Source organism: Anabrus simplex, chromosome 5, assembly GCF_040414725.1.
Source record: "Anabrus simplex isolate iqAnaSimp1 chromosome 5, ASM4041472v1, whole genome shotgun sequence".
In the NCBI taxonomy this organism is placed as follows: Eukaryota; Metazoa; Arthropoda; class Insecta; order Orthoptera; family Tettigoniidae; genus Anabrus; species Anabrus simplex.
Genome location: NC_090269.1, coordinates 95,232,566 through 95,258,906, shown reverse-complemented (window position 1 = coordinate 95,258,906; position 26,341 = coordinate 95,232,566). Strand labels below are relative to the sequence as shown.

General features: G+C 42.7%; 1 protein-coding gene across 5 annotated transcripts in view; it reads left to right on the top strand.

The window, feature by feature from the left end:
* The window catches only part of Mrtf (Myocardin-related transcription factor), an 814,655-nt gene that overhangs the window by 497,351 nt on the left and 290,963 nt on the right, over positions 1–26,341 (top strand). For 4 of the 5 annotated variants that reach the window (XM_067147011.2, XM_068227571.1, XM_067147010.2 and 1 more), the window contains one exon: positions 1,193–1,277. The exons of the other annotated variant lie outside the window; for it this stretch is intronic. In XM_067147011.2, coding sequence (XP_067003112.2) covers positions 1,268–1,277 — 10 coding nt within the window. In that variant the 5' untranslated portion in view covers positions 1,193–1,267. The remainder of the gene's footprint in view (positions 1–1,192; positions 1,278–26,341) is intronic. 5 annotated transcript variants of the gene reach the window in all.

Sequence of the window (26,341 nt, the reverse complement as noted above, 5' to 3'; positions counted from 1 at the left end):
AACCTTCCGCGAGAGGATATAAACTGCTGATTTTCGGGTCTCCGGGCCACTTCTGTTCCATCTTTCAGTGTATTAAGTACACAGCAGTGGGCGGGAAGCGCCTCTTTCTTCTCCAGCCGTTCAACACCAGGTAATGGCCGATTAATAAATTCTTTCTTTGCTAGCTCAGCAGTTTAACTTTCGGGGCGGGTTCTAGGCCTTCCACCATGTAACTTTCCTTTAAAATGTAAAAACTACTGGTATCTATTCTATCTTTCAAACGACATATCGGGATAGAGAGTGCTTAACCCTCTCGAGCTCCCACTCACATCGTCTTGAGGTGAACTATTTTTTCTCAACCAATTCTTCCGTAATGTAATGTAAATTGTTATTAAGTCACCTCTGTAGTATGGGATTAGCCCTTGTATTAATGGCCTAGTGCCAAGTAGGTCTTAAGCAAAGTGTATTAGGAGTGCAAATTCGCCTCCTCTCAAATTGTATTTTAGAGGTCATGTATTAACTTTCTTGTTATTTAACGGACCTCAGTAGGTTGGGTATTTTACCCCTGTGTATACGTCCTTGGAGGACAGCTTAAAAGTGGAGTTTGGAGTGGCCTATGATAGGCTTGTATTTTAAGGGGAAGTTGCCCTTTATTGAAAATTGTGTCTCGGCCTCGAGGAGGCTTTTGGGTGTAATTGGAAGCAAATGTTTCTGGCATGTTTGGGGGTTTTCGGCCCCTTTGTTGTATGGTGTTCATTGTAAGGTTGGGCTCATTGCTCAAGAATTATGTTTCTGACTTTTGAAGCCCCAAATGGGGTACCTATGTAAATGTATTTTTCAATCGTGTTTCGGCTACTAAGTACCTGTTCTATTTGTTGTTACCTAATTTTGCAAAGAAAATATAACCTTGTTAAATTTTAAAATTAATTTCACTTTAGTAGCTTGAGACCTATTCACCACCCAGCACCTTCTTTCATGCATAACTACCACCAAAACACGGTAACACAGCGTACCATAATTTCGAAAGTGCAAACGAGTTCATATGCCAGACCTTTTGTATGATGTTTAGATTTCTACTGAGATGCATTGCCTTGCTTGTGTTGAACGTACGTTTTGGATTGTATTATTCCAGGTTGCAGTAATTCGACGACTGCTTCAATTTTCGGGGCAAAAATGATTCCTAAAAGTTTTACTCTCTCATTGACTGTTACAGCGCCTATCTTCGTGGACTTTGGCCAACTGCAAAGTGGAAGAGGTTCCGATTTCTGATAGCTGACTAGAGCCTTGGATGCCATCTCGTAAGTAGTTATTATTTCCGTTAGCTGTTGGGCGACCTCTGGGTTCTGAAGTAGGATAGTTACATAATCAGCGTAAGCTCTGATGGTAAAGTGTTTGTTTGGATTTGGTATAGAATTAAGTGAATGGGTGAACGGCACGTACGAATGGTTCTACACTCAAGGAATACAGAATCATATACAAAAGGCATCCTTGCCATACTGAAGTTTGAATGGAAATAGGACGGGAGAAGAAGCCGTTGAGAAGGATTCTAGAGTGAGCATATTGGTAAACATAAGTATGGTGTTACGGAAGGAATCTGGAAATCCTATGTGTCGCATCACATTCATGATGTACTCGATCAAAGGTTTTCTGAAAATCCAGACTTAAGATGACACTTGGCATATCCGTGTTACTTTCGTAGGAAAGCACCGTGTTCCTTATAGCTTGGAGATTGTGTGTTATTTTTCGATTTTGAATACCACATATTTCACCTTGTTGTTCACTGTCTCATGCCATGTAAAGCATTATCCGACTTGCAAGAATTTTCATAAATATCTTATAATCGGTACTAAGTAATGTTATTGAACGGTAGTCTTATAATGATGTAAGTGTTTTGACTTTAGGTATGAGAATGCCTTCATTGAACCTGGTATATTCTGGCAATTTTTGAAATGTAGTTTTAATAATAGGCCGGTACTTCTTACCTGACGCCGTCAGGACCTGGAGCAGACCTGTAACTTGCTGCGTGTAGTGCTTTATATACTTCCCCTTCTGTGATAGGTCTGGTAAAGTGCGGTTTATCTTCTTCGCCTAAGTGCTGCTGAACGAATGATAGGATTGTGGATTACTCTGATAAAGAATTTCCGTAATTTTTGAATGTTTCTTTGGAATAATTATACTGGGCGAGTTGGCCTGCGGTTAGGGCCGCGCAGCTGCGGGCTTGCATCCCGGAGGTAGTGGGTTCGAACCACACTGTCGGCAGCCCTGAAGATGATTTTCCGTGGTTTTCCATTTTCACACGAGGTAAATGCTGGTGCTGTACCTTAATTAAGGCCACGGCCGCTTCCTTCTCTATCCCATCGTCGCCATAAGACTTATCTGTGTTGATGCGACGTAAAGCAAATTGTAAAAAAAGAAAAAAAATACTTCTCGGCTTCTTATAGCCAATCTTGTGTACAATTAAGCTATCTACCATCTTCTGTATGTAAGATGTTTACAAATTTCCTTTGAGCGTTTCTCTTTTCCGTAGCTACATGATGTATCTGTGCTCTTTCATCTGTCAGGAATGATGTATAGCAAGACCGCAGAAGAGAACCTTCAAGAATATGGTCCTGTATGGATGATATTCTACGTTTAAGAGCTGCTGTACGGTTGGAGGCATCAAAAACTGTTTGCTGTCGGACCAAAAGATTATTTAAGATTGCATAATATTAATGGAGAGTTTTTCTTTTCCTGTTAGCCATTTCTGCCCCTTGTCTCTTGAAAAAGGATTGAATTGCAGGCTGTACATCCGTGTTGTGATGGTGCGTGTCCCCTGCTTCTGTAATCTGTTATGCATATCCATCCATATCTGATGAATTTCCTCTTTTACGTCACCATGGTTTAACAGAGTTTTTGTTTGTTTGTTTGTTTGTTTGTTTGTTTGTTTGTTTGTTTGTTTGTTTGTTTGCTAGTGGCTTTATGTCGTACCGACACAGATAGGTCTTATGGCGACGATGGGATAGAAAAGGCCTAGGAGTTGGAAGGAAGTGGCCGTGGCCCTGAATTCATACTCATGCACGACAATGCCAGGCCTCATGTAGCGCGCATCACCAGAGCTGTCTAGCGAGAACTGGACATTCAAGAGATGGAATGGCCAGTAGTGAGTCCCGACGTTAATCCTATCGAGCATGTGTGGGATAGGCTTGACAGAAGTGTTCGTGGGAGCGTCCTGTTCCACCACTGACTCTCCGAGACCTCGAACAGGCTCTCATTGAAGAATGAGACCTGATACCGCAACGTGGCCTCCGTCTACTTATTCGGAGCTTGCCACGTAGGTGCCAAGCTGTGATAAATGCTTGTGGAGGACATACACCATACTGAAGCTCTCCAACTGTGATAAAAATCCACCCTGGAGGACTGTTATCACTTTGTTTTAATCCCTATTTGGACATTTCCGTTTGTGTTCTGAAAATGAAAGCGAATCCATCGATGTTCTTTTGTTTACTGCAACGGTAAAGGATGAAGGTTTAGTTGGTAATATACCTGGGTGTGAGGTATTGTTTTGTGGAGCATGGCATACGTTCAAAAATATGTTCCTATATTTTTTAACTGTGTATTTTCGCACTTTAATTTTGGTAAGCACTTCGTCAGATACAAAATGCTTCTTGCTTCACATTTTCTGTCATATTCCTGTGAATCTTTGCGAATCTTCCAATGTGTATAAGAAACTGTACTGTACATTCTTATGATCAAGTGAATATTATTACCTCTTCTCCGTCTTAAAATAGCAATGGACAGCGTATTTTTAAAAAAATGTCACGAAGACAGTTGGCATTTCGTATTTCGTACATTTCTTGCCTGACTACAAAACGCAGAGGAACTGTTATAATCATACATGTGTTTAGGCCCTGCTGTCCAAGTTTCAACTCCAGAAATAAATGTGATTCAAAGAGCATTTTCCGTGTTGTATGGTAAAATGCAATAAGAATATCTAGCTTATAGGTCATTATCGCAACATTTTCTGTGATGATTTCTCGTAAGTTGTAAAAATTTGGCGATGATTGCCAGAAAAGTTCAAAATTTCAGTAATGACTTCGCTTAAGGCTAATAGACAGGAAAAGATTAAATTAGTTGAGTACTTGAAGGCAGCATTTGTGATTACACAAGAAAGTTATATGACGTTCCGTTATTATCAGACTCAGGGATGGATTTTCTGGTACGCTGACTGGAAGTCCGCACCAGAGAAGAAAAAACGAACATGGAAAATATCCTCAAATTTTACACATTCAAAGTTAACGCTATTAACTAATAATAATCTTGAAACGGATATTCTTCGTAGCTGTATTTCCCATTCTAACCCTCCCAGTACCTCGCGATTATCGTACAGTATACTGAGAACCAGTATAAAGTAATGCATAATATAACATAATTCTATGTTTAAAAATATTTTATACAATATTTTTATTGCAAACTGTTAATTGTTGTTTAGGTAATCCTAGTGCCTACATTTTACAATGATTAAACGGCATTGATTAGTCACGTTTATAATTTGGATGAAGTTCGTAGATAAGTATCACGCTATGTGTATTACGTTTTAGTCAGTAGCACATGTAAGCAACCACTTTTTCGTCATTGCACTAATAACGAAGTATTATATGTTCCAATCATTATTTTATCGACATAAGTCCACAGACAAACTCTGTCCAAACTAAAACTCATTGATAAACCTGGCCACAGTTAAAGTATTCATGAATCGTTCAGGGAATTCATGTCCTGAAATGTTATCATTCACATTTCAAAGAAGTCGCCCTCATTTTATTAGCATTACGTAGTGTCTATTACAAACTGAAAGTAATTAACAGCCCAAAACTTCAAAACATTTTGAGTAAGAAAGGGGCATATTTTATACAGAAGATTGCCAGAATAGGTAGGTTGGGGACAGGAGTCTCGTTTCTCCAGGAGCCTCGCCGGAAACAACGTGGTCCGACTCCAATTTGGTAATTAACCTTCTGTAGTTTCACTAGCGGAAACCTTGTTACGACTTGTACTTCCTGTGGTTATTTTTCCAGACACATCCGGAAACTGCGCGAAGGAGATCCCGCGCACAGGTCAGAAGACCTCACTAAATCATACAAAATGATAGTAGCGACGAGCGCTGTGTACGACCGGCAGCGACGTAATCAACGTGAGCTTATGACTCGCGCTTACTGGGAATTCCTCGTTCAGTGGGGACCTCTCGCACACTCTGAATCAGGCTCTGATCAGAATGAAACCGGACATTAACTTACTATTAAACAGGAAGTGTTACTTGTTTTACGTCACACCGACTCAGACAGGTCCTGCAGCGACGATAGGATAGCATGGGGCTAGGACTCAGAAAGAAGCGCATGTGGCCTTAATTAACGTTCATCACCAGCATTTGACTGGAGTGAAATGGTAAACCATGGAAAACCATCTTAAGGGCTGCTGACAGTGGGGTTCAAAACCCACTATCTCCCGAATGCAAGCTAACAGCTACACGCCTCGGACCATGTAGCCAACTCTTTGTGATAGGCATAAGTCTGATATTAAAATGCCTAAGGTGCATTCAAATGAGGAAGTTAAAATTATTGCATTGCTGTTCCCAGAGGCAGAAAGGTGTATCGAAAGGAAGAAGAAAATATGAGGTAGGGAACTGATTCGTAGGCGAGACATCCTCGGGGCATTGAAAACTATGTTGAAAAATTAGGAACCAGCTGATGAGGTCTCCTGAGAAGTTTTGACGATCTTCTTGCAATGATTGACCCGGATTGAGAAGAAAGATACGACAATGAAAATGGCAATATCTCCTAGAATGAAGTTCAGAACTGGCTAGTGGCGACAACTTCAAATCTTGCAGTATACAGAATAACTTTCAACGTCTGCGTCAACGAAAGCCTGGTTCTTCCTGTTGGAGGACAAACCTCTCAACCATAACTTCTTGCCTTTCTTTACTCCGATAGTCACCAAATGCCATATTTCTTGTACAATTCTAAGAACTCAAAAATGCCGTTTGAATTCCACTTGCTCGTTTTTGAAATGGTGGTGAGGTCAAGTGAGCTTTTTAGTCGAGTAAAGTTAGTAACGTGACGAGAAAGTTAACGCACAAGTAGACTGCTAGTCAGCTTACTTTTCGCTTGAATGAAAGCTAATCACTTGACTGTTCTCTGCTATTTACGCGGGGAAGCTTAAAGGCAACTTGCCACTTGACTCCTCTAAACTTTCCTTCCGTAAATTAGTCTTTACTCCCCGTTCGGTTTGGTTAAGAATGTGCTTGTAGAAACATTTTATTTTGTTATATCGGCAGGAGGATACACATAACAACTTCCCATCCCAGTTTTTAAATCCATACTGGAGACTGGCAGTGCAATGGTAAATTATGTTACTGTTGTTTCGATGGCATAATAGTCTGATTAAAAATTGCACATCCAACCTTTAGAATGGTAGTAGATAAAACAGACCTGAAACACGATGTTCGTTGATTACTTACACACACACACACACACACACACACACACACACACACACACACACACACACACACACACACACATAGAGAGAGAGAGAGAGAGAGAGAGAGAGAGCTGTGAGATGAATTTCGTACCCAAATTACAAGTATCTTCAACAAATGTACCAACCTCCGGCTCGTCAACAAGACCATATTAGCGCAATCCCTACTCGCCATTCCACAGGTTTTGGTCAACGTCGTATAGCAAAGCAAAGTCGGATGGGGTAGAGTGGTTAGCTTTACGCCTGGCCGCCTTTGCCCCCAGGAATTAACCTGGTACTCATTTTTGTAGTAGGCTGATTGAATATGAGGACCTCCAGAAGTGGAAATCTCGTTTCTTAAATTTTACGACTTCCTGACGGGTATTCGAACCACGTCCTTCCGGGCAAACCGAGCACGCCTTTACCGCCTCGGCCAGGCAGCCCTTCAACTCCGTATACATCATTGAATTGAAGAAAATGCTTTGACAGCCCGGACATCTCGTTGTTTTCACCGGATGCTACAAAGTAATAATGTTTAAGCAATGCTATTTTATGTTAATTACTTATTTTTAATTAGTCCGCTTGGTGGCAATGATCGTTAAGGCATCAAGTCTATATGGTCTGACGCCGTGGTTAGCCGGTTCGTATCCCGTTGGTCGAAAAAATTTGTGGTATGCAGTTTAAATAATAATAATAATAATAATAATAATAATAATAATAATAATAATAATAATAATGTTATTTGCTTTACGTCCCACTATTTATTTTTACGGTTTTCGGAGACGCCGAGGTGCCGGAATTTTATTCCGCAGGAGTTCATTCACGTGCCAGTAAATCTATCGACACGAGGCTGACGTATTTGAGCCCCTTCAAATACCACCGGATTGAGCTAGGATCGAACTTGCCAAGTTGGGATCAGAAGGCCAGCGCCTCAACCGTCTGAGCCGCTCAGCCCCACGGTATACAATTTGTAATCACTAAATTGCGTGCCAAAAGCTTGGATTCAATTCCAAACCTCTCTGCAGTTTTCAGGTGGAGTGAGGGCATATGATGTGGTTGATGGTGATAAGTCCGTAGAACGGAGACGACAGAGAGAGACAGAGACAGAGAGAGACAGAGACAGAGAGAGAGACGGTTGGCGAGAGGAAAATGTTAAGCAGAGCAGCAATCTCGCAAGGGAATTGGAATCAAACTCATAGAAAAGCAATAATTTATCGTCGAGTACCTAGGTTTTCGGACATCAGTACCCGATGGAATAGGTAACTGCTGTCCCATCTGGCAGCCCTACCCCACGTGTCTATTCACTGCACGGTTTCTCACATTCAGGGGCTCATATTAACTGTGGATTACTTCCGGAAGCCGGGTCTAGCCTGTATGAACGAAACTCTCGCCAGTCCAGAAGGTCCGCGGTCAGTATATCGAGATGACGACGATGAACGTGGAATGCAACAAAGATCGCAAACATTGCACATGTGGTGTAGTCTGTGAATTATTCGCCCAGTAAATCTAGACATAGCTGAGAGTTAGGTGAACTCCATATAACCCGGCTCAAGATCCCTCAAAATTTATTACATAATGAGAACACATGTCGGTGCAGGCCAGAAATAGCGATACAGAGGTTGTCGCTCCAATTCGACTTCAAAACGCTTCCATAACTTAAGGCTTACAAGGGGAGGCCAGAGCTATGTGGTCACTGACTTTATTTACACCTTGAGAGGTTGATCTACGTCAAAAACAAACAGATATGCATCCCAGGATTGATCTCTTTGGCCCTTATTTACCGAGAAAATGGCCCTCTATATTTAACAATCTGCATATCTGTTCGCTGTTCGGCTGTATCTGTAGTACCGCTGGTCTGTCTTCCATGCGAGGGTCTAGAGCTCGAGGCGCTTGAACACCTAATTTCTACTCTTTCTTTTCTTTCATATTTTAATCTGTTCTTCTTTTTTGTGCAGACCGGGAAATGCGCGGATTACATATAAGCTGCATCATAACCTCGTTTACAGTCGTCAGTCACAACGGGTGTAGTGGGAAACGAGTTAGCTCACCTTGAGTTAGCTGATAGCGCTGCCTCGGAGGCGGTCACATTGTCCCCGTTGACTGACAAGGTTCCAGTCAGTGATATTCGTTTTCAGCTGAGACATTTTATGATGTTCCATTGGGAGATGGAGTGGCAGGCCACCCCTCTTTCAAATAAGCTAGGAACGATTATAGCAACGCACTCCTGTACTTACTGAATGCAGAAACCCCCTCGCTCCCTCCCTTCCTTCCCCACGCCTCCCTCCGTGTGTACTTGCGGTGGTCATCTGCCCGTAGTATAGTTGGGGACAAAACATGACGGCCTCAGTTCCTAGAAGCGAGCTGGAAGCCAGTAGTCAATCACACCCTGCACCCTGCTGAGTTAACGAGTTCTAAGTGATCCTAGTTTGTTTTGGAGAGGCTGCCAAACCACTTTCTTCTTCACTCTCTGTAGTATTTACCCTTTCTTCGTGTAGAGTGCAGTAGTCGATTTGGCAACTCTGACTACAGTAGAGGTAGTAAATCCTCTAAGTCGGTAATAGACACCGAGCTGCCGCTGGAAAGTAGTGGTGTGAGGCGAGGTCGTTATGATTTGTCCCCAACTATACACAGTCCCCGCCTTCTGCCTCGAAGTTTCTCTCGCACCTTTAATGAAGACAAATGGCGATTTTCTCCCTTAACCACCCGGCTGTAGCGAACTCAACTTGCGAGCCTCCTGGGTTGCATGCTCAAACACTCCACTGGGCGAGTTGGCCGTGCGGTCAGAGGCGCGCGGCTGTGAGCTTGCATCGGGGAGACAGTGGGTTCGAATCCTACTGTCGGCAGCCCTGAAGATGGTTTTCCGTGGTTTCTCATTTTCACACCAGGCAAATGCTGGGGCTGTACCTTAATTAAGGCCGTAGCCACTTCCTTCCAACCCCTAGGCCTTTCCTACCCTAACGTCGCCATAAGACTTATCTGTGTCGCCGCGACGTAAATCCACTAGCAAAAAAAAAATCAAATACTCCATTAAAACGGTTGAAGTGCGAAATGCCTAGGTGCATTTTTTAGGAAATGCAATTTTGAATCCTGTATGTATATCCGTTATTTGATAAGACTAACATTTTAGCCGTTAGTTGAGTTTTTTATAAAGCATGCGCTAAACCACGGAAAAATAGTTTTAGAGTTAAGAAGAAATAGCATGTGAATGTATTTTTTTATTTTTTTATAGAAAATAGAATTCAAAGTACACGTAATCAGGCTCAGCGTTATTAATTGCCCTTTCTACGTATATATCCCATGCACGTGGACTTAACCCTTCTCTAAATTCAGGCTTGAACTCGGTATTACTTCGCATGTTCCTACATTTCTTCGGAAACTGGGTTTCAACTTATCTCTCTATTCTTCTGTAAATAATGTGTTAAAAATTTCCCAGCATGAGATACTGAAGTAATGATACGATAGGTTTAGCGCTTGCCACCACCTGTTTTCTAGGGAATAGGAAAACACACATTTTCTTTAAAATCAGATGTATCGTACATACATCTTACAGATTAATTAGAATAGCTTCTTCATGACGGGTTCTCCCAAAGCAGTCGGTAATTCTGAAGGTATACCACCTTTTCCATGTGCCTTGTTTTGTTGGTAACTTTATGATATTACTCAACATTAGAGCAACCCACACTATTGTGCTTCACTTTATTTCCGTTTCACGAACATAATAGAACGTAAATATTCTAAATAGCTTATTTATCTATTTATTAATGAATGAAACTATCTTTCATATTCAAACATCTCATTTGGTGTATTGAAGTATAATTTTATCACTAGTACAAAGTACATGAGGCAATCTTCTACACAAGTGGAGCAAAGTACAATCTCCGGAATGCGATTGTGGTGCAGGTCGGCAGACTATCCGTCACACAGTGACTGAACGTCCTCAACGTTTATACCACGGAAATATGGATGACAGATCAGTGGATAGAAAAATTCAATTAAACATGTTAGTGTAACAGCTATACGTTAAAATACAGTGTCTTGTCAAAATTTTAAGGAGCCCTTGAATATCGAATGTTCTCTCCTGTCCTTAAAGTATTGCAGAAGCCCACATTGTTCCTATATCGATCATATGCTTACCAGAAGTGAACTTTTTGCCAAAAATCCAAATCTCAATCTTTAAAAATCTTAGGGGAAGTCATGGTTGCATCTGTCACTAGGCTAATGGGAGAACGTTTTCTTTTCCAAAAAGACAATGCTTCCTGTCACCAGAGTCGCTTCACATAGTTGTTATTGAATTCTGTATGCATATCCGTTATTTGATAAGACTAACAGTTTAGCCGTGAGTTTAGTTGTGTTTTTTTTTTTTGGGGGGGGGGGGGGAGGGTAAAGCATGCGCGAAATCACAGAAAAACAGTTTAAAGTTAAGAAGAAATAGCATGTGAATTTCTTTTGTTTATAGAAAATAGAATTCAAAGTACACGTAATCAGGCCGAATTGCCTTTTCTATGTATATATGCCATGTACGTGGACTTGACCCTTCTCTAAATTCAGACTTGTACTCAGTATTACTTCGCGTGTTCCTGCATTTCTTCGGAAACTGGGTTTCAACTTGTCTCTCCATTCTTTTGGAAATAATGTGTTAAAAATTTCCCAGCATGAGATACTAAAGTAATGATACCATAGGTTTCGCGCTTGCCACCACATGTTTTCTAGGGAATAGGAAAAAACACATTTTCTTTAAAATCAGATGGTACTTCTCGTATCGTACATACATCTTACAGATAAATTGGAATAGCTTCTTGCTACCTTGGCCAGCACGTTCTCCTGACCACCCCATAGAGAATCTATGGAATTCTATGGCATTGAAGTTGGCGAAGAGGAAACCCAAAGCCAAGGAAGAGCTGAAGCTGAATCTACCTGCCTTGTGGCAAGGGATCACCGTCCAGGACTGCAGGAACTTAATTGACTCTGTGCGAGACCGAGTGAGAACATGCCGAAAAGTCAAGGGAGGTCATATTGAATAATAACAAGGTTAGCATGTTTCAGGAATATTGGTAGAATTTTTTAAAAATGTGTTACTAGAAAATCTGAATGTTGTGCTTTTTTCATGGTGTCCTTAAACTTTTGACAGGCACTGTAAATAAATAATTGCTTAACCAAACACTACTTATTATTATTATTATTATTATTATTATTATTATGCGATTTGTTTTACGTCACACCGACACAGATAGGTCTTATGGCGACGACAGGATAGAAAAGGCCTAGGAGTGAGAAGGAAGCGGCCATGGCCTTAATTAAGGTACAGCCCCAGCATTTGCCTGGTGTGAAAATTGGGAAATCACGGAAGACGATCTTCAGGGTTGCCGACAGTGGGGCTCGAACCCACTATCTCCCGGGTGCAGGCTCACAGCTGCGCGCCCCTAACCGCACGGCCAGCTCACCCGGTAAACAATACTTAAGAATGGAAGTTTGCACAACGGACTTCTTTTCGAAATAAATACCATCTGAACATAAAGTACCGTACGTAAAGAAGTTCCTCGTTTTCAGCCACAATGTAATAATTGAGAAACTCGCGAACCCTTTGTATGTTACTTACTGATACTTTCGGCATGCTGTGTATTCAGTGGATTTTAACTGCTCTGATTCAGAATGCAAACTGACCGTTTATTTTTAAAATGATGCTTTATTGTGCTTTTAATACTAGCTTCATCTAGTCCCCTAAATAATCTAAATTATGTTCAAGGTAATAGCTTCATGTCTAAAGTGCCGTTACACTTTTGGGTTGTTCTACTCATCATGTTTGTATTTTACGCGTGCGCAGTCGAACGGATGTGATTTGTGATTTAGTGATCTGACGTCACGTCGGCCATCCAGCTGGATGCAGGCAGCCATGTTGTTTTTGCGTGAAAAGGACAGAAACCACAGGCCTTTAATGCTACAAGTTGAGGCCATTATTATGTTAGGAGCGAGCGAGACTGATGGGAACAGCTGGAAGCAGCGCAACGCCCGCCTACAAACATTGGGACAGAATTAGAACAAGATGGCTGCGTACTTTATCAATATTATTGTTAATTAGGGCCTTTATCACACATAACCGCTACAAGTCTGATGGGGCTACTGTGGCTTCTCCCCATTCCCTTAAGCGAATCAGGACGTTTTCCAACCAGATGAACGCACGTCGTTGTTCTACCATCTATTTTTAAAAGTTTCTAGTGAATTTTCTTCATTTCTCTCCCCGCCCCAGTAATTGATCAAAGCCTGGTCTTCGTGTCTTCACACTTTCATTACTCGTCCACATAATATTTTTACGTTAAGACACTTTCCAAAATTTCCACCGATATTTACTTGTACATTGCCTGCTGCCATTTCTTGATGGATACAGTACTTTTGCATCCATCTCTTGGCACAGGCCAATGTAAAGTGTAGCTTCCACCGAAGTCCCAGTCTCATCCATGGCTGTGGCAATATGGAAGCTCCTGGGGTATGGGTGGTGCTGAGTAATGACATTCAGAGCACGACTAGTGCATCTGAGTGTTATGAAAGGTGTTGCTCATAGGGTCAGTCGCGTTGCAATAGCACTTTCTGATCCAGTGAGGAAAGCAATGGCAAACTACCTCACTCCTCGTCTTGCCTAGTACGCCTCATTTTGGTGCTGCCATTGGTTTTTGGGGTTTCCTTATAACCGCATAACCTTTGGTGGTACTATTTGAGGATCCAACCAGCCCCTGGGCTGATGACCTAACAGACAGACATTTACTTGTACAAGTAGCGTATGGTTTTTAATGCTGGGAGTGTTCGGCTGGCCTGGTGCAGGTATTTCTATTTGACACCCATGGGCGGCCTGGATGTCAGATGCTGGTGATGATGATGATGTACGGAAAGAGTGAAAGGGTGGAGTGTGCCTCCGGAGAGGCCTGGTACAGGTCAGTCGAGTTCACGCCGTATAGGCGACTTTCGCATCTGTAAGAATGAGACCCTACATATGATGAATTCTAATGCTGATGATGGCACACACACCCAGCTCCCGAACCATCGGAATTAACCAATGCAGATTAAAATCCCTGGCCCGGCCGGGAATCGAACCCGGAACCCCTTGGACCGAAGGCCAGCATGTTAGCCATTTAGACATAGAGCCGGACATGATGTGATGATGATGATGTAGGGAGAGGGTGAAACCCGGTGTCGCCAAATAGCCTACTCCTATCGAATTACACCAAGGGGTATCTTCAATGCTTAACGTCTCCATCCGACGGTCGGATCACCATCAACAGCGTTCATATGCCCTCACTCTTCTGAACACTGCGGAGAGGTTTGGTACGCAGTCTTAAATACACCACCAGCTCTCGTACCCTTTCGGCCAACATTTTGATGGTGATTGTTTTTCCACCCAACGGGACTCGAAGCAGCTAATCACGGTGTCAGACCATATAGACCTGCCACGGACCTACTACGCTGGCGTAGCAGGAGGAGAGGTGATACTCCCACGTGGCGCGTCCCAGGTGGCGGATAGGGGGTCCTAACCGGCTTGCCGGCGGACTTGAGGGACATAAAATACCTCTCGCGGACCAAACACATAACCCCATGTGGGTGGGGCCGCAGACGAAGAATGCACCCACGGTATCCCCTGCCTGTCGTAAGAGGCGACTAAAAGGGCGACCAAGGGATGATCGAATTAGAATCATGAGACTACTTGTAATTAGTACCACCACGCGGGGAACACCATGCGTCGCTTTTACTTGCATGTAGAACCACTGTGTTAGGTACAAAATAGTTTTGTGATTAGTAGCAACATAATGCGTTGCCGGCTTTTGCAGTACCTGTGATTAGTACCACTATATGAACGACACCATGGTTCTGGCTTGCCTATGATTAGTACCCACTATATGAGGAACACCACGGGATAGTGCGGGGTCCCTGTGGTTAGTACATTATGTGATGAACACCATAAGTTTGCGTTGCCTGTAAATGACGCCGCAAGGTGCGAAACACCATAGATCTGTATTACATGTGCGAATTTCATTACCTGTGAGTAGTACCACACTGTGTGGAATACCGTGAGTCTACGCTACTTTTGATTAGTACCGCAACATGACAAATACCATGATTCTACTTTCCTAGCGATAAGTACCATTATGAGGGGCCGATTACTTGGATTTTGGACCCCGTTAGACTACAAGCATCATCGATTCAGTATTGTGCTATAGAAGCAGTCCCTTGGTCAGTAATACTTTTGTTATACGTCACTTTCTGTGACTGTGAGACATTGCGGGTCGGATCCACTGATTGTTTTAAATTCATATCCATCCATTCACTCTTCGTTCTCACGTTTTGAATTCTGGTCAGTGGATGGATGATTTTGAAATTTAAAATTGTCATTACATTTCGTCTCGTGTCGTACCATTAGGGACCAATGACCTCGATGTTAGGCCCCTTTAAACATGAAATACCCAAGAGCTAAATTGAACAAGCTGACACAGAAAAGTGACGTATCTACGAACCTACTGTTGCGTACTTTCGAGAAAAAATAGGGCCGATTGCAGAAACGACGACTAGTTTTAAAACTTAGACAACGTCTACCTAAACAACTTCTAAATCGACCACGATCTTCCATTGCATAAACAATGTTCAGCCGATGTTTAACTAGACATCGCTTAAAGTTTCAATATTGGTTTGAAAATGGAGATAGAAGTATCTTCCATGCAACTCTTTGCCTGTCGCAACCAATGAAATTAGTCAGTGCGCGCGCCGATCGCCAGTCAGCTGTTTGTCTTCTACACATCACTCAAATATGGATAAGCATGAACATGACTTGCCCACAGATAAAGAGTATCGCTTTCGGTGGAAATTAAATATCGTAATATTATCGACATGAAAGCGACATGCCACCGTACGGGGAAGTGTAGCTTTGATTATAGCGTTGTTACAGTGAGTGTAATCTACTCATAAATACGGTAGCTTCGACAAAGGGAAGATGAAGCGATAGTGATGTGTAACCGAATGTGTTGAACGGGCCATATAGATGTAGCTTGCATTCTGGGTATCGTAGGTTCGAAACGCATCACCGGCAGCCCTGAAGATTGTTTTGCGTAGTTTCCTTATTTTTACACCAGACAAATACTAGGGCTGTTATTATGGCCACAGCTCTTCTTCCCCAGTCCTCCTCTTTAAACAATAATTACCGCCATCACCACCACTTGAATTTTCCTATCTTATGTGATTATTTATATATATACAACCTGCTTTTTAGTTTTCACTATTATGTGTGTTTAGTTGGCAGTAAATATAAGTGATTCCCTCCCGGTTGATGTATATAACAGCCCTCTGGCGATTGGACAAGTTATTCTGATAATCGAAATGACCTATAATTCCATGGAAATTACCCTATGTGCATAATAAAATACATCGGTTGCCAAGAATTGTATTCAAGTTGACAGTTACCGGACTGTCCCTTTGTCAGTCTCAAGAAACAAGTCTCTTGAAAAGTGAAACATTATTTTAAGATCTATCTCCTCGTACATGTCAAATGAATGCTGCGATTTAGCAGCGGGCGACCCACAGAGAGGCCGTCGAACTAACCTTTCTTCGCATAATCATTTCAACATGGTAATACAAATTACATGTTTCATGGTACATAACCTCTGATTGTGATTCACTCCTCTCTTTCGAGGTTAAACAGTGCTCTCGGCAGTGTTTAAACATCACCGGTTGAACATCGGTTTTAGTCAGTGTCTAAGTGATAAATAACGTCTCTGCAATGCGGCAGCCATACTTAGGCATTGTTTAACCGCTGACGTCGTCTAAACACCGTTTCTGCAATCGGCCCGCAGTCTATTAATAACAATGTTATTGTTTTTACGTCCCACTAACTACTTTTACGATTTTCGGAGACGCCGAGGTGCCGGAATTTAGTCCCACAGTACTTTTACAGGCCAATAAATTTACCGACACGAGGCTGACGTATTGGAGCACCTTCAAATCGGACTGAGCCAAGAGAGAGAGAGAGAGAGAGAGAGAGAGAGAGAGAGAGAGAGAGAGAGAGAGAGAGAGAGAGAGAGAGAGAGAGAATCCCTACATTCTTCGCTGCTTTCTGCAAAAGGTTCCTTCTCACCGAATTCCGTATTGCATCAGCTGCTTTAATTGTACTCAGGGCTTCTATTTGTACTTTATATTTTTAAAACCATTCTTCTGATCGTTAACAGAACTGTTCCTTAATGACGTAATCACTTTACTCGCACACTGTTTTATAAAATATTTTTTATTCGGTAATCTTTGTCATGATGGAAACCTGTAAATGCTTCAGGTAGTTTGTAATAAAATATAATTTCTGAGAAAGATGTATTTTTTTCTACCATTCATACTTGAGCCTGATAAAAAGAAGTCGACTTTCTAACTGTAATACATTTAAGTAGAGAACATAATTATCTTGCCCAACCAAATTTCTGCCATTTTTTCAAAATATAAAATTAATATTGTAGAATTTAGTAGACCTAGGTTTATTATTTTACTTACCAGCACTCTGTTTATTTCTAGTTCGTATCCCGGTCCAAATTTCATTTTTCTAAGTTGAGTAGTTCCTGAAGAAATGCACCTACGTTCATGAAACTATAGTACCGAGAAGAAGTGTTTTAAAAATAAAATGTAGTACTGTATTGCAAATTACGCCAGCTTAGAGAAGCGCACGTAATACACACGTAACGTTAAAGTTTTTACCGTTTCATTGAGAAAACCGAAGAAAATGTTTTGCAATAAAAAACAAAAAATGCAATTTTTGATCCTTTCACGCTGCCTAGCTCCTTTAAAAGTACAATGAAGTGGAGAATAATTTGGAGTTCCCCAAGAACCCCGTAACCCTGATTAGTTTTTTTCCCTTTCGCTTCCTTCCTCAGTGACGTCGCCCTATCCCATTCTACGTATATACGCCCAAAAATTAGAAAATTGTGCTCATTCCGTTCCACGTATGAGGGATGTAGTGACTGCCTGCAACCATAGCCGACTTTACAGATGCTGCAACCCAGTTGTTACTATGTTATGTTGCCTGGACTGAAGTTTGAAAACTATTCGGGTGTTGAACAACGTCTCTAGGTCTCTTATCATTTAATTTGCCCTCTATTATGAAGAGTTCGAATTTGTTTCTTCTGACTACGTTGCCAAAATAACGTAAGATCCTGTCGTTGATAACGTCGCTTATTCGTTTCTGAATTCCCTGTACGATTTCGGTCCATGAGATACGTAGTAGGCTGTGTTAACACCACATTTCAAAGGCATTGTCCGGCTCCATGGCTAAATAGGTAGCGTTCTGGCCTTTGGTCACAGGGGTCCTGTGTTCAATTCTCGGCAGGGTCGGGAATTTTAACAATAATTGGTTAATTTCGCTGGCTCTGGGGCTGGGTGTATGTGTAGTTTTTATCATTCATCCTCATAACGACACGCAGGTCGCCTACGGGAATGAAATCAAAAGACCTGCATCTGCTAAGCCGAACTTGTCCTCGGACACTCACGGCACTAAAAGCCATACGCCATTTCATTTCATTTCATTTCATTTCATTTCATTTCAAAGACATTGAGTTTCTTACGAACGACTTCTGTTACTGTCCATAATTCGGCGAATCTCAGGTGTAGAACTTCCTGAGATTGATATTAGTAGCACTGGATACACAAATTTTCCTCTAACTTCAAAACCACAACTCTCCGTACTCTTGGGAGGTTGTCAGTAGCTCGGTCTACTATAATCATATTTTCATTTATACTCATATGTAGGGCCAAGACTTCACTTTCTTCCTTCAGGAGTTTGACTGCATTTTCGAGTTCCTCTACGCTTGCCGCAGTCATGACTTTTGTATATACTTAATCCTAGAAAAACAGTGAAGTATGAGAAGAAAAGCTGAAAGGTATATCAAAGAAAATAATAGTTCTACGAGGGGCGTTCCTTTGGAACTTCCCGCAATGCGCAGTCCGCCTTAAGCTTGGCATAGCAGTCGCATATAGTACATTGACCTACCAACAGGTGTGAACACACGGTGGAGGGAGTTGGTCGCTTAGCTGTGAGCTTGCATTCGGTAGATGGTGGGTTCGAATCCTACCGTCGGCAGTCGGTTTTCCGTGTTTTCCCATTTTCACACCAGTCTAATACTGGGGCTGTACCTTAATTAGGGCCACGGCCACTACCATTCTAATTCTAGCTCTTTCTCACTCTCGGGTCGCCGAAAAGTTTCGATGTATTAGTACGACGTTAAATCACTAGCCAAAATGAAAAGTAGTACAAAAGCTATAGTGAATTGATCAATGCAATTTGGCTTTGTTATCTTCCTTATCACCTTCCGAATAACATCCTTGCCTTTTTTTGCCATAGATGAGAGACTTGCCCTGCACAATTTGCATGCATGATTTAAGTTATTATTGTTTAATGGAGTCTCCGTGGCTCAGACGGCAGCGCGTCGGCCTCTCACCGCTGGATACCGTGGTTCAAATCCCGGTGACTCCATGTGAGATTTGTGCTGGACAAAGCGGAGGCGGGACAGGTTTTTCTCCGGGTACTCCGGTTTTCCCTGTCATCTTTCATTCCAGCAACACTCTCCATTATCATTTCATAGCATTTATCACTCATTAATAAATCACCTTGGGAGTAGCGACCCCATTGTAATAACAGCCTATATATGTTTCATTCATTACATCCCTGACCCGGTCAATGACTGGAAAACAGGTTGTAGATTTTCATTTTCATATTGTTTTAATGAAAGCGCAGGAATGGTTTAAATATGGTGGAGAGAAAGGAGGCAGCTAGCAGACAGGCAGCTGGAAGGGCCTTGGTAAAACGTCGCAGTTATGGAAGAAAAACGACTAATATCGTCTATACGGAAATCATAAAGCTTATCAGTAAAAATTCAGACAAAGCTCCCGTGTGAAGTCGGCTCGGATCACTAAATTAGGCTATCGAAAGATAGATAGAAGAAGTGCTATAGTCGCCGTGAAAGCTCCTCGCTCCTGTGATTAGGAAGAGACCAGTTGCCCACCTGGTGAATTGTTCTGTGACAACGAGAAGAGTCAGAAGGATGCTGAGCCGCATTTAGCTGAGCTTTGAGTGGTTTACTCCCTCTTCAGTGATGACAGCGATTCCGAGACTGGCTTCATCTATTAACTCACAGCTGGGTTATTGCCTGCAGCGACATGTCAACTCAGGAATGAGCTACAGTATATGAGTGGAATTGATTAAGGTTGTTCCATGACTTTAAAGCAGGCATGTCAGACTCAAAACCCTAACTGGGCCGAGTAATGTGGGTGTAACACGGCTTGTCTGCAGGAAAAATGTAAAGTCGTATATAATGTGATTACTGATTAGTAACATTCGAGCCATATTTACTTATGGAAATGGATATTGTTCGCTTCTAAGGAAAAGCACAGATTCATGGTTTTATTTCCCGATATCTGATACATCGTTTCTTGGACCAGCTTCCCGGTTTCGGAAGAATATTATTACGCTATTTGCTTTACGTCGCACCGACATAGATATGTCTTATGGCGACGATGGGATTGGAAAGGCCTAGGAATGGGGAGGAAGCAGCCGTGGCCTTAATTAAGGTACAGCCCCAGCATTTGCCTGGTGTGAAAATGGAAAACCACGGAAAACCATCTTCAGGGCTGCCGACAGTGGGGTTCGAACCCACTATCTCCCGATTACTGGATACTGGCCGCACTTAAACGACTGCAGCTATCGAGCTCGGTGAGAATATTATTTGTGGAGGCAAATACCTGCAAAAATCAGGGACACCAACTTTATTAAATTTATTCTTCAAATTTGAATCGCATTGAACTTCCAATTGCTTAACTTGTGACGTGGAACGTTTTGACGCCAGTTGAGAAAAAGGGCTTATAAAGGTGAAAACTTGTCTTGCAAAGATCTAAAAACTTCAGAAATTTATAAATTCACTCTTCAAGCATCGAATGTTTGTTATTGCTATTCGAATCGTAATTAAACTTCGTATGATCCATTAAATATCAGATATTCCACTTAAATCAACTCTTGTACGAACACTCAGAACGTGGACCGTCTCCATTACATACTCGGGCTACACAGGTTTGAGTCACGGACCCTGCTGAAATTGAGACGTTTTTTGTAATTTTAGTTCTGTCTACACCAAATTTTAGTAGTTGCTTAATGTGACTTTGAAAATAAAATTTCAGAATGTTGCGTAAGTAGAGTGACTATTTCCGAGATTATGGCATTAAAAATGTCTATTTTCAAAATGCAGCTGGTGCAACAATTTTTAGTTTATTATTCTTAAACTTAGTTATACGGGATATTCCCTCACGTGTGGGAAGAATCGGGAAATGGGTAATACATCCCAAAACAATACAAAAAGTCCTTATGAACGGTCGATCGTTTACGATCTTGTTGGAATGGGGGATAGTTCGTATTTAATACCGTATGAAGTTTTATGTTTTTTTATTTCGTGTGGCTATTTCTAACCGAGTGCAACCCTTGTAAAGCAGACCCTCCGATGAGGGTGGGCGGCGTCTACCATGTGTAGGTAACTGCGTGTTATTGTGGTGGAGAATAGTGTTATGTGTGGGTGTGAATTGCAGGGATGTTGGGGACAGCACAAACACCCAGCTCCCGGGCCATTGGAATTAAACAATGAAGGTTAAAATCCCCGACCTGGCCGGGAATCGAACCCGGGACCCTCTGAACTGAAGGGAAGTACGCTGGCCATTCAGCCAACGAGTCGGACAAGTTTGAAATTAGGAATGCCGTTGCAGTACCAGGTGTAAGTCTTTCCCGGTTTCACTGAGAGATGGTGCGAGTCCGCCAAACACTAGCGTCTGTGTTGTATCGTTCAGTGATCAAGTCGACGTTTGTGCCTGAAAAGGAACATGTGCGGCACGCATTGCTTTTCTTATTCAATCAAAAGAAAAAGGATGTGGAAAGCCATCGTTTGCTGGTAGAAACGTATGGTGAACACGCTCCATCGATTAGAACATGTGAGACATGGTTTCGACAATTTAAACGTGGTGATTTGAATGTGAAAGACAGTGCGCGCTCTGGTAGACCACAAAAGTGCGAAGACGAGCAATTGCAGGCGTTACTGGATGATGACCCAACTGAAACTCAGCAGCAATTGGCACGAGCATTAAATGTATCATAAGAAACAATCGGCAGACGTTTCCGAGCAATGGGGAAGATAAATAAACTCGGTAAATGGGTCCCACACGATTTGAATGAACGGAAAATGGAAAATTGCAAAGTCGCTTGTGAAATGCTGCTTCAACGCCACGAAAGAAAATCATTTCTGTACCAAATTATGACGGGTGACGAAAAATGGATTAGTTTGAAAATCCGAAGCGGAGAAAATCGTGGCTGTCATCTGGCGAAGCCCGTCTTTCAACACCAAGGCCAAATCGCTTCGGCAAGAAGACCATGATTTGTGTCTCGTGGGATCGGAGCGGTATTGTCTTGAAGTCTTGAAGCCCGGCGAAACCGTTAATGCACAACGCTATATCGCCAACAAATGATTGATTTAAATCACGCATTGATCAAAAGACGGCCGGAATTGGCCAGAAGACATGGCAAAGTGATTTTGTTACTCGACAATGCGCCGTCTCACACAGCAAAACCAGTGAAAGACACCTTGAACTCGCTTGGATCTCCATGGCTAAATGGTTAGCGTGCTGGTCTTTGGTCAGAGGGGTCCCGGTTTCGATTCCCGAAATTTCTCTCGCACGGTGGCTGGTTGTATGTGTCGTCTTAATCATCATTTCATCCTCATCACGACGCGCAGGTCGCCTACGGGAGTCATATCGAATGACCTGCATCTGGCGAGCCGAACATGTCCCCGGCACTAAAAGCCATACGCCATTTCATTTCATCGCTTGGGTGGGTCATCCTTCCGCACCTGCCGTACTGCTCCGATCTGGCGCCATCTATCATCTCTTCGAAACAATGTGGCACGCGCTCGCTGAACAGCAATTTCGAGGAAGTTGGAAAATGGTTTGACGAATTGTTTGCCGCAAAAGACAAGCGGTTTTTCTGATCCTGACAGCCCCTCTGAGGTCTGAAACCATACTGGTTTTCATCCAACTTCCTTTCAACGACTGATCGCATCCTCCCTTCCAAGATGCCAATGAATACGTTGCCTGGTTTACTAATCAATGAGATACCTCGATAGTTGTTGCAATCCTTCCTGTTCCCTTGCTTATAGATAGATACAATTACTGCTTTTGTCCAATCTGAAGGTACCTTACCAACACTCAATGCTAATTTTACTACTCTATGAAGCCATTTCATCCCTGCCTTCCCACTGTACTTCACCATTTCAGGTCTAATGTCATCTATTCCTCCTGCCTTATGACAATGGAGTTTATTTACCATCCTTTCCACTTCCTCAAGCATAATTTCACCACCATCATTTTCCTCCTCCCCATGAGCTTGGCTGTTTGCAACACCACCAGGATGATTTCCTTTTACATTGAGAAGATGTTCAAAATATTCCCTCCACCTCTCCAGTGATTCCCTGGGATCTGTTGCATTTGATACAAACAACACCTCTCTCGTAGCTCATTAAATAGTTTAAATTGCACTGAATAAAAACACATGTTTATTTGACACTATAGATCACTTAAATCTTACAAATACATCAAGCCAACCCGCGTGCCTAGTCGAGCTCCTCCATTTACACTCTTCCTCCCGTCATGCCACTCTCTCCCATTCCGAGTCCTTGACCAGTGCTGCCACTGTCCCACATGTCGTCAGGTGAAATTAATAGAGGTAAGCAACGAAACATGCCGCCCACCTAATTTGGACTACAGACTACAAATGAATGAACAAACTGAACAAATTGACACAGAAAGGAGTATGTACATTGCAAGTCACCAAAACGAAAAACAAATTTAAAAAAGGAAAACAATCGCACTGTAAACTCTGCATAGTTCAGTCATCTGATGCTGCAGCATAACAAAAGATACATGGACATATGAATCAATAGCTGAAACAACACACAACTACACGTCCACAGATAATGGGTACCTCATGGGTCAGTAGGTAGGAAACAGGCATATCCTGGTCACTGGTCGTTGGTAGGTTCCATTGGCAGTGCGCACAGACACCACACGAACATGACCGTCAGCTCCAGGATGAACCTCCTCTATGATGCCAGTCTGCCTCATAAGGGGTGGAAGATTGTCCTCCTGTCTGGACGTTGGTCTTGGGGTTGTGCCATTTGGTTCGCTGCTGTAATTGAGAGAGATAGTCACATGACCATCGCTTCCATATTTTCTGTCGACACCGCTGAACTAGCTGCCATCTGGATACATATAAAATTGAACTGGTAAGGCAGTCTGGTTCAGGGAAGGGTGAGAGTGGTTCACCAATCAAAAAATGTCCAGGAGTGAGGAAGGACAATTCATCAGGATTGTTGGGTAAGGGGGTTATTGGTCGGGAGTTTAAGCACGCTTCAATCTGAGTTAGAAGGGTGTACATTTCTTCAAAGGTGAGAAGTGTGTCTCCGGCGACCCTCTTGAGGTGATTCTTCACTGACATGATTCCTGCTTCCCAAAGACCTCCAAAATGGGTAACATGAGGTGGAATGAAGTGCCAGTCAATACCTTCGTTGGACGCAAACTTCTTAACAGCAGACTGATGACTGCGGGACCTCATCAGGTGCTGCAACTCCTTCAGATTTCTCATTGCTCCAACGAAGCAGGTTCCGTTATCACTAAAGATCGTGCTGCATCGTCCACGTCGTGAGATGAACCTCCGTAGAGCTGCAGTGAATGCCTCAGTAGATAGGCTGCTAAAAAGCTCGAGATGAACTGCTTTCGTGGCCATACACACGAAGAGGGCAATGTAACATTTGGTTCGTATCCTGCTCCTAGGGGTGCCATAGTCAACTCCACAAATGACCTCCATAGTCAACTCCACAGTTGGAAAATGGCTTACTGGAGTTAACCTTAGCTGGGGGTAGCTGACCCGTGAGTTGGTTTGCCGTGGTTGCCTTTAACTTGAAACAAGTGAGACATATGTGAATGACCTGTGTAACGATAGATTTCCCATTAGTGAACCAGAATGTCTGACGTAGAGAAGCTAACACCAACTGACTTCCCGCGTATAAAAGCCTATGATGTTCGTGCAGGATGAGGAGTTTGGTGATATGGTGTTTGGGATGCAATATGAAGGGATGTTTCTGGTCGTAGGGGGCTGAATAGTTTTCAAGTCTACCGCCCACCCTAATCAAATTGGTGCTGACAAGGAAAGGATGGAGCGCCTTAAGTTTGCTTTCAGATGGGATTGTCTTCCCCTGTTGCAGGTTATGTAGTTCTTGCGCATAGGTGGAACGTTGCGACATGCCAACGACAACCTTCAAGGAATCACCTAACTCAGCCGTGGTCAGTGGCCCATGACGCCTCTCAGTAACATTACTTCGAAGATTTTGAAGAAATCTAAGCAAATAGGCTGTCACTCGTTGTAGTCTAGACCAACTGGAAAAGCGTCTAAGGTAGTTGTCCAGGTCATGGTTAACTGTCACGAGGCACATAGCTGGCGCTCGATCTTCTGGTATGTTAGAGATGGTTTCCTTTAAGACTTGCCAAGTTGATGGATGATTCTGAATTCAGCTAGGTCCCGCCCACCATAGCCGCATCGTCTCAAGTTCCTGTGGTTCAAGTCCTCTTGAAAAACAGTCTGCGGGATTGTCTTGTGAGGGAATGTGTTTCCAGTCCTCTACTCTTGACAAGTCCTGTATTTCTGACACCCTGTTAGCCACAAAAGTTTTCCAAGAATTGGGTGAACCTGCTATCCAAGCTAGAGTTCGTCCAGTAATATCGAGCATCAATTCTCATGTTGATAGCTACAGACACCTTATCCATCAACCGGCTCAATAGTACAGCAATAGCTCCAGCCGAGGTAACGAGCTTTGCTTTAGAGGTGCCACTCTCGACCTAGCAGTCAATAGGGAGACGGTAACATCACTATTGATACTAATGCACCGCAGGAAAATACAGGCGCCATACGCTTTCTCCGATGCGTCCGAGAAACCATGTAGCTCCAGGCGCACCATTGCTCCGTTACATGTTACTCTCCTTGGTATGACGATGTTACTCAGTGCAGATAGGTGTTTATGGGTGTTCATCCATGAAATTTCAATTTGGTTGGGGAGGGACTCATCCCAGTCTACTTGTTGTTGCCAAAGTGTTTGGATGAATAGCTTGCATCGTACAATAACTGGACCAAGTAGTCCCAGAGGATCAAATATTGCTGCTACAGTAGCCAGAATGGTGCGTTTAGTCCACTGTGGAGGAGCATCCTTAGTTGATGTAACTCCGAACTTGAATATATCTTCAACAGGGTGTCAGAGAATACCAAGTGTTTTCATTACATCTCCAAAATTTAAATTACAAGGGACCTGATTTTCTTGAAGTTCTAAAGGAATGGATGCCAATATGTCAGGGTGATTAGCACGTCATTTCCTAAGTCTAAATCCTGCTGTATTTCGAAGGAAAGTCAGTTCCGCCTGTAACTAATGGGCATCTTGGATGGAGTTCGTTCCAGTCAGCAAGTCATCAACATAGAAATCACGTGTCACAACTCCACAGGCTCGTGGAAATCTTCGTTGCTCTTCCCTTGCCAACTGAATCAGACATCTGGTTGCTAAGAATGGAGCTGCTGCTGTTCCATAGGTCACCGTTGTAAGCCTATAGGTCTTCAGCGGTTGATGGGGGGTGAACTGAGCCATACAATTCTCTGTAAATCGCGGACTTAAGGATGGATGTTGATCTGGCGATACATTTTCTCGATATCTGCAGTTATGACGTACTTGTGGTTATGAAACCGAAGGACAATGGAGAACAGATCTTGTTGCACTGTGGGTCCGACCATCATGATGTCATT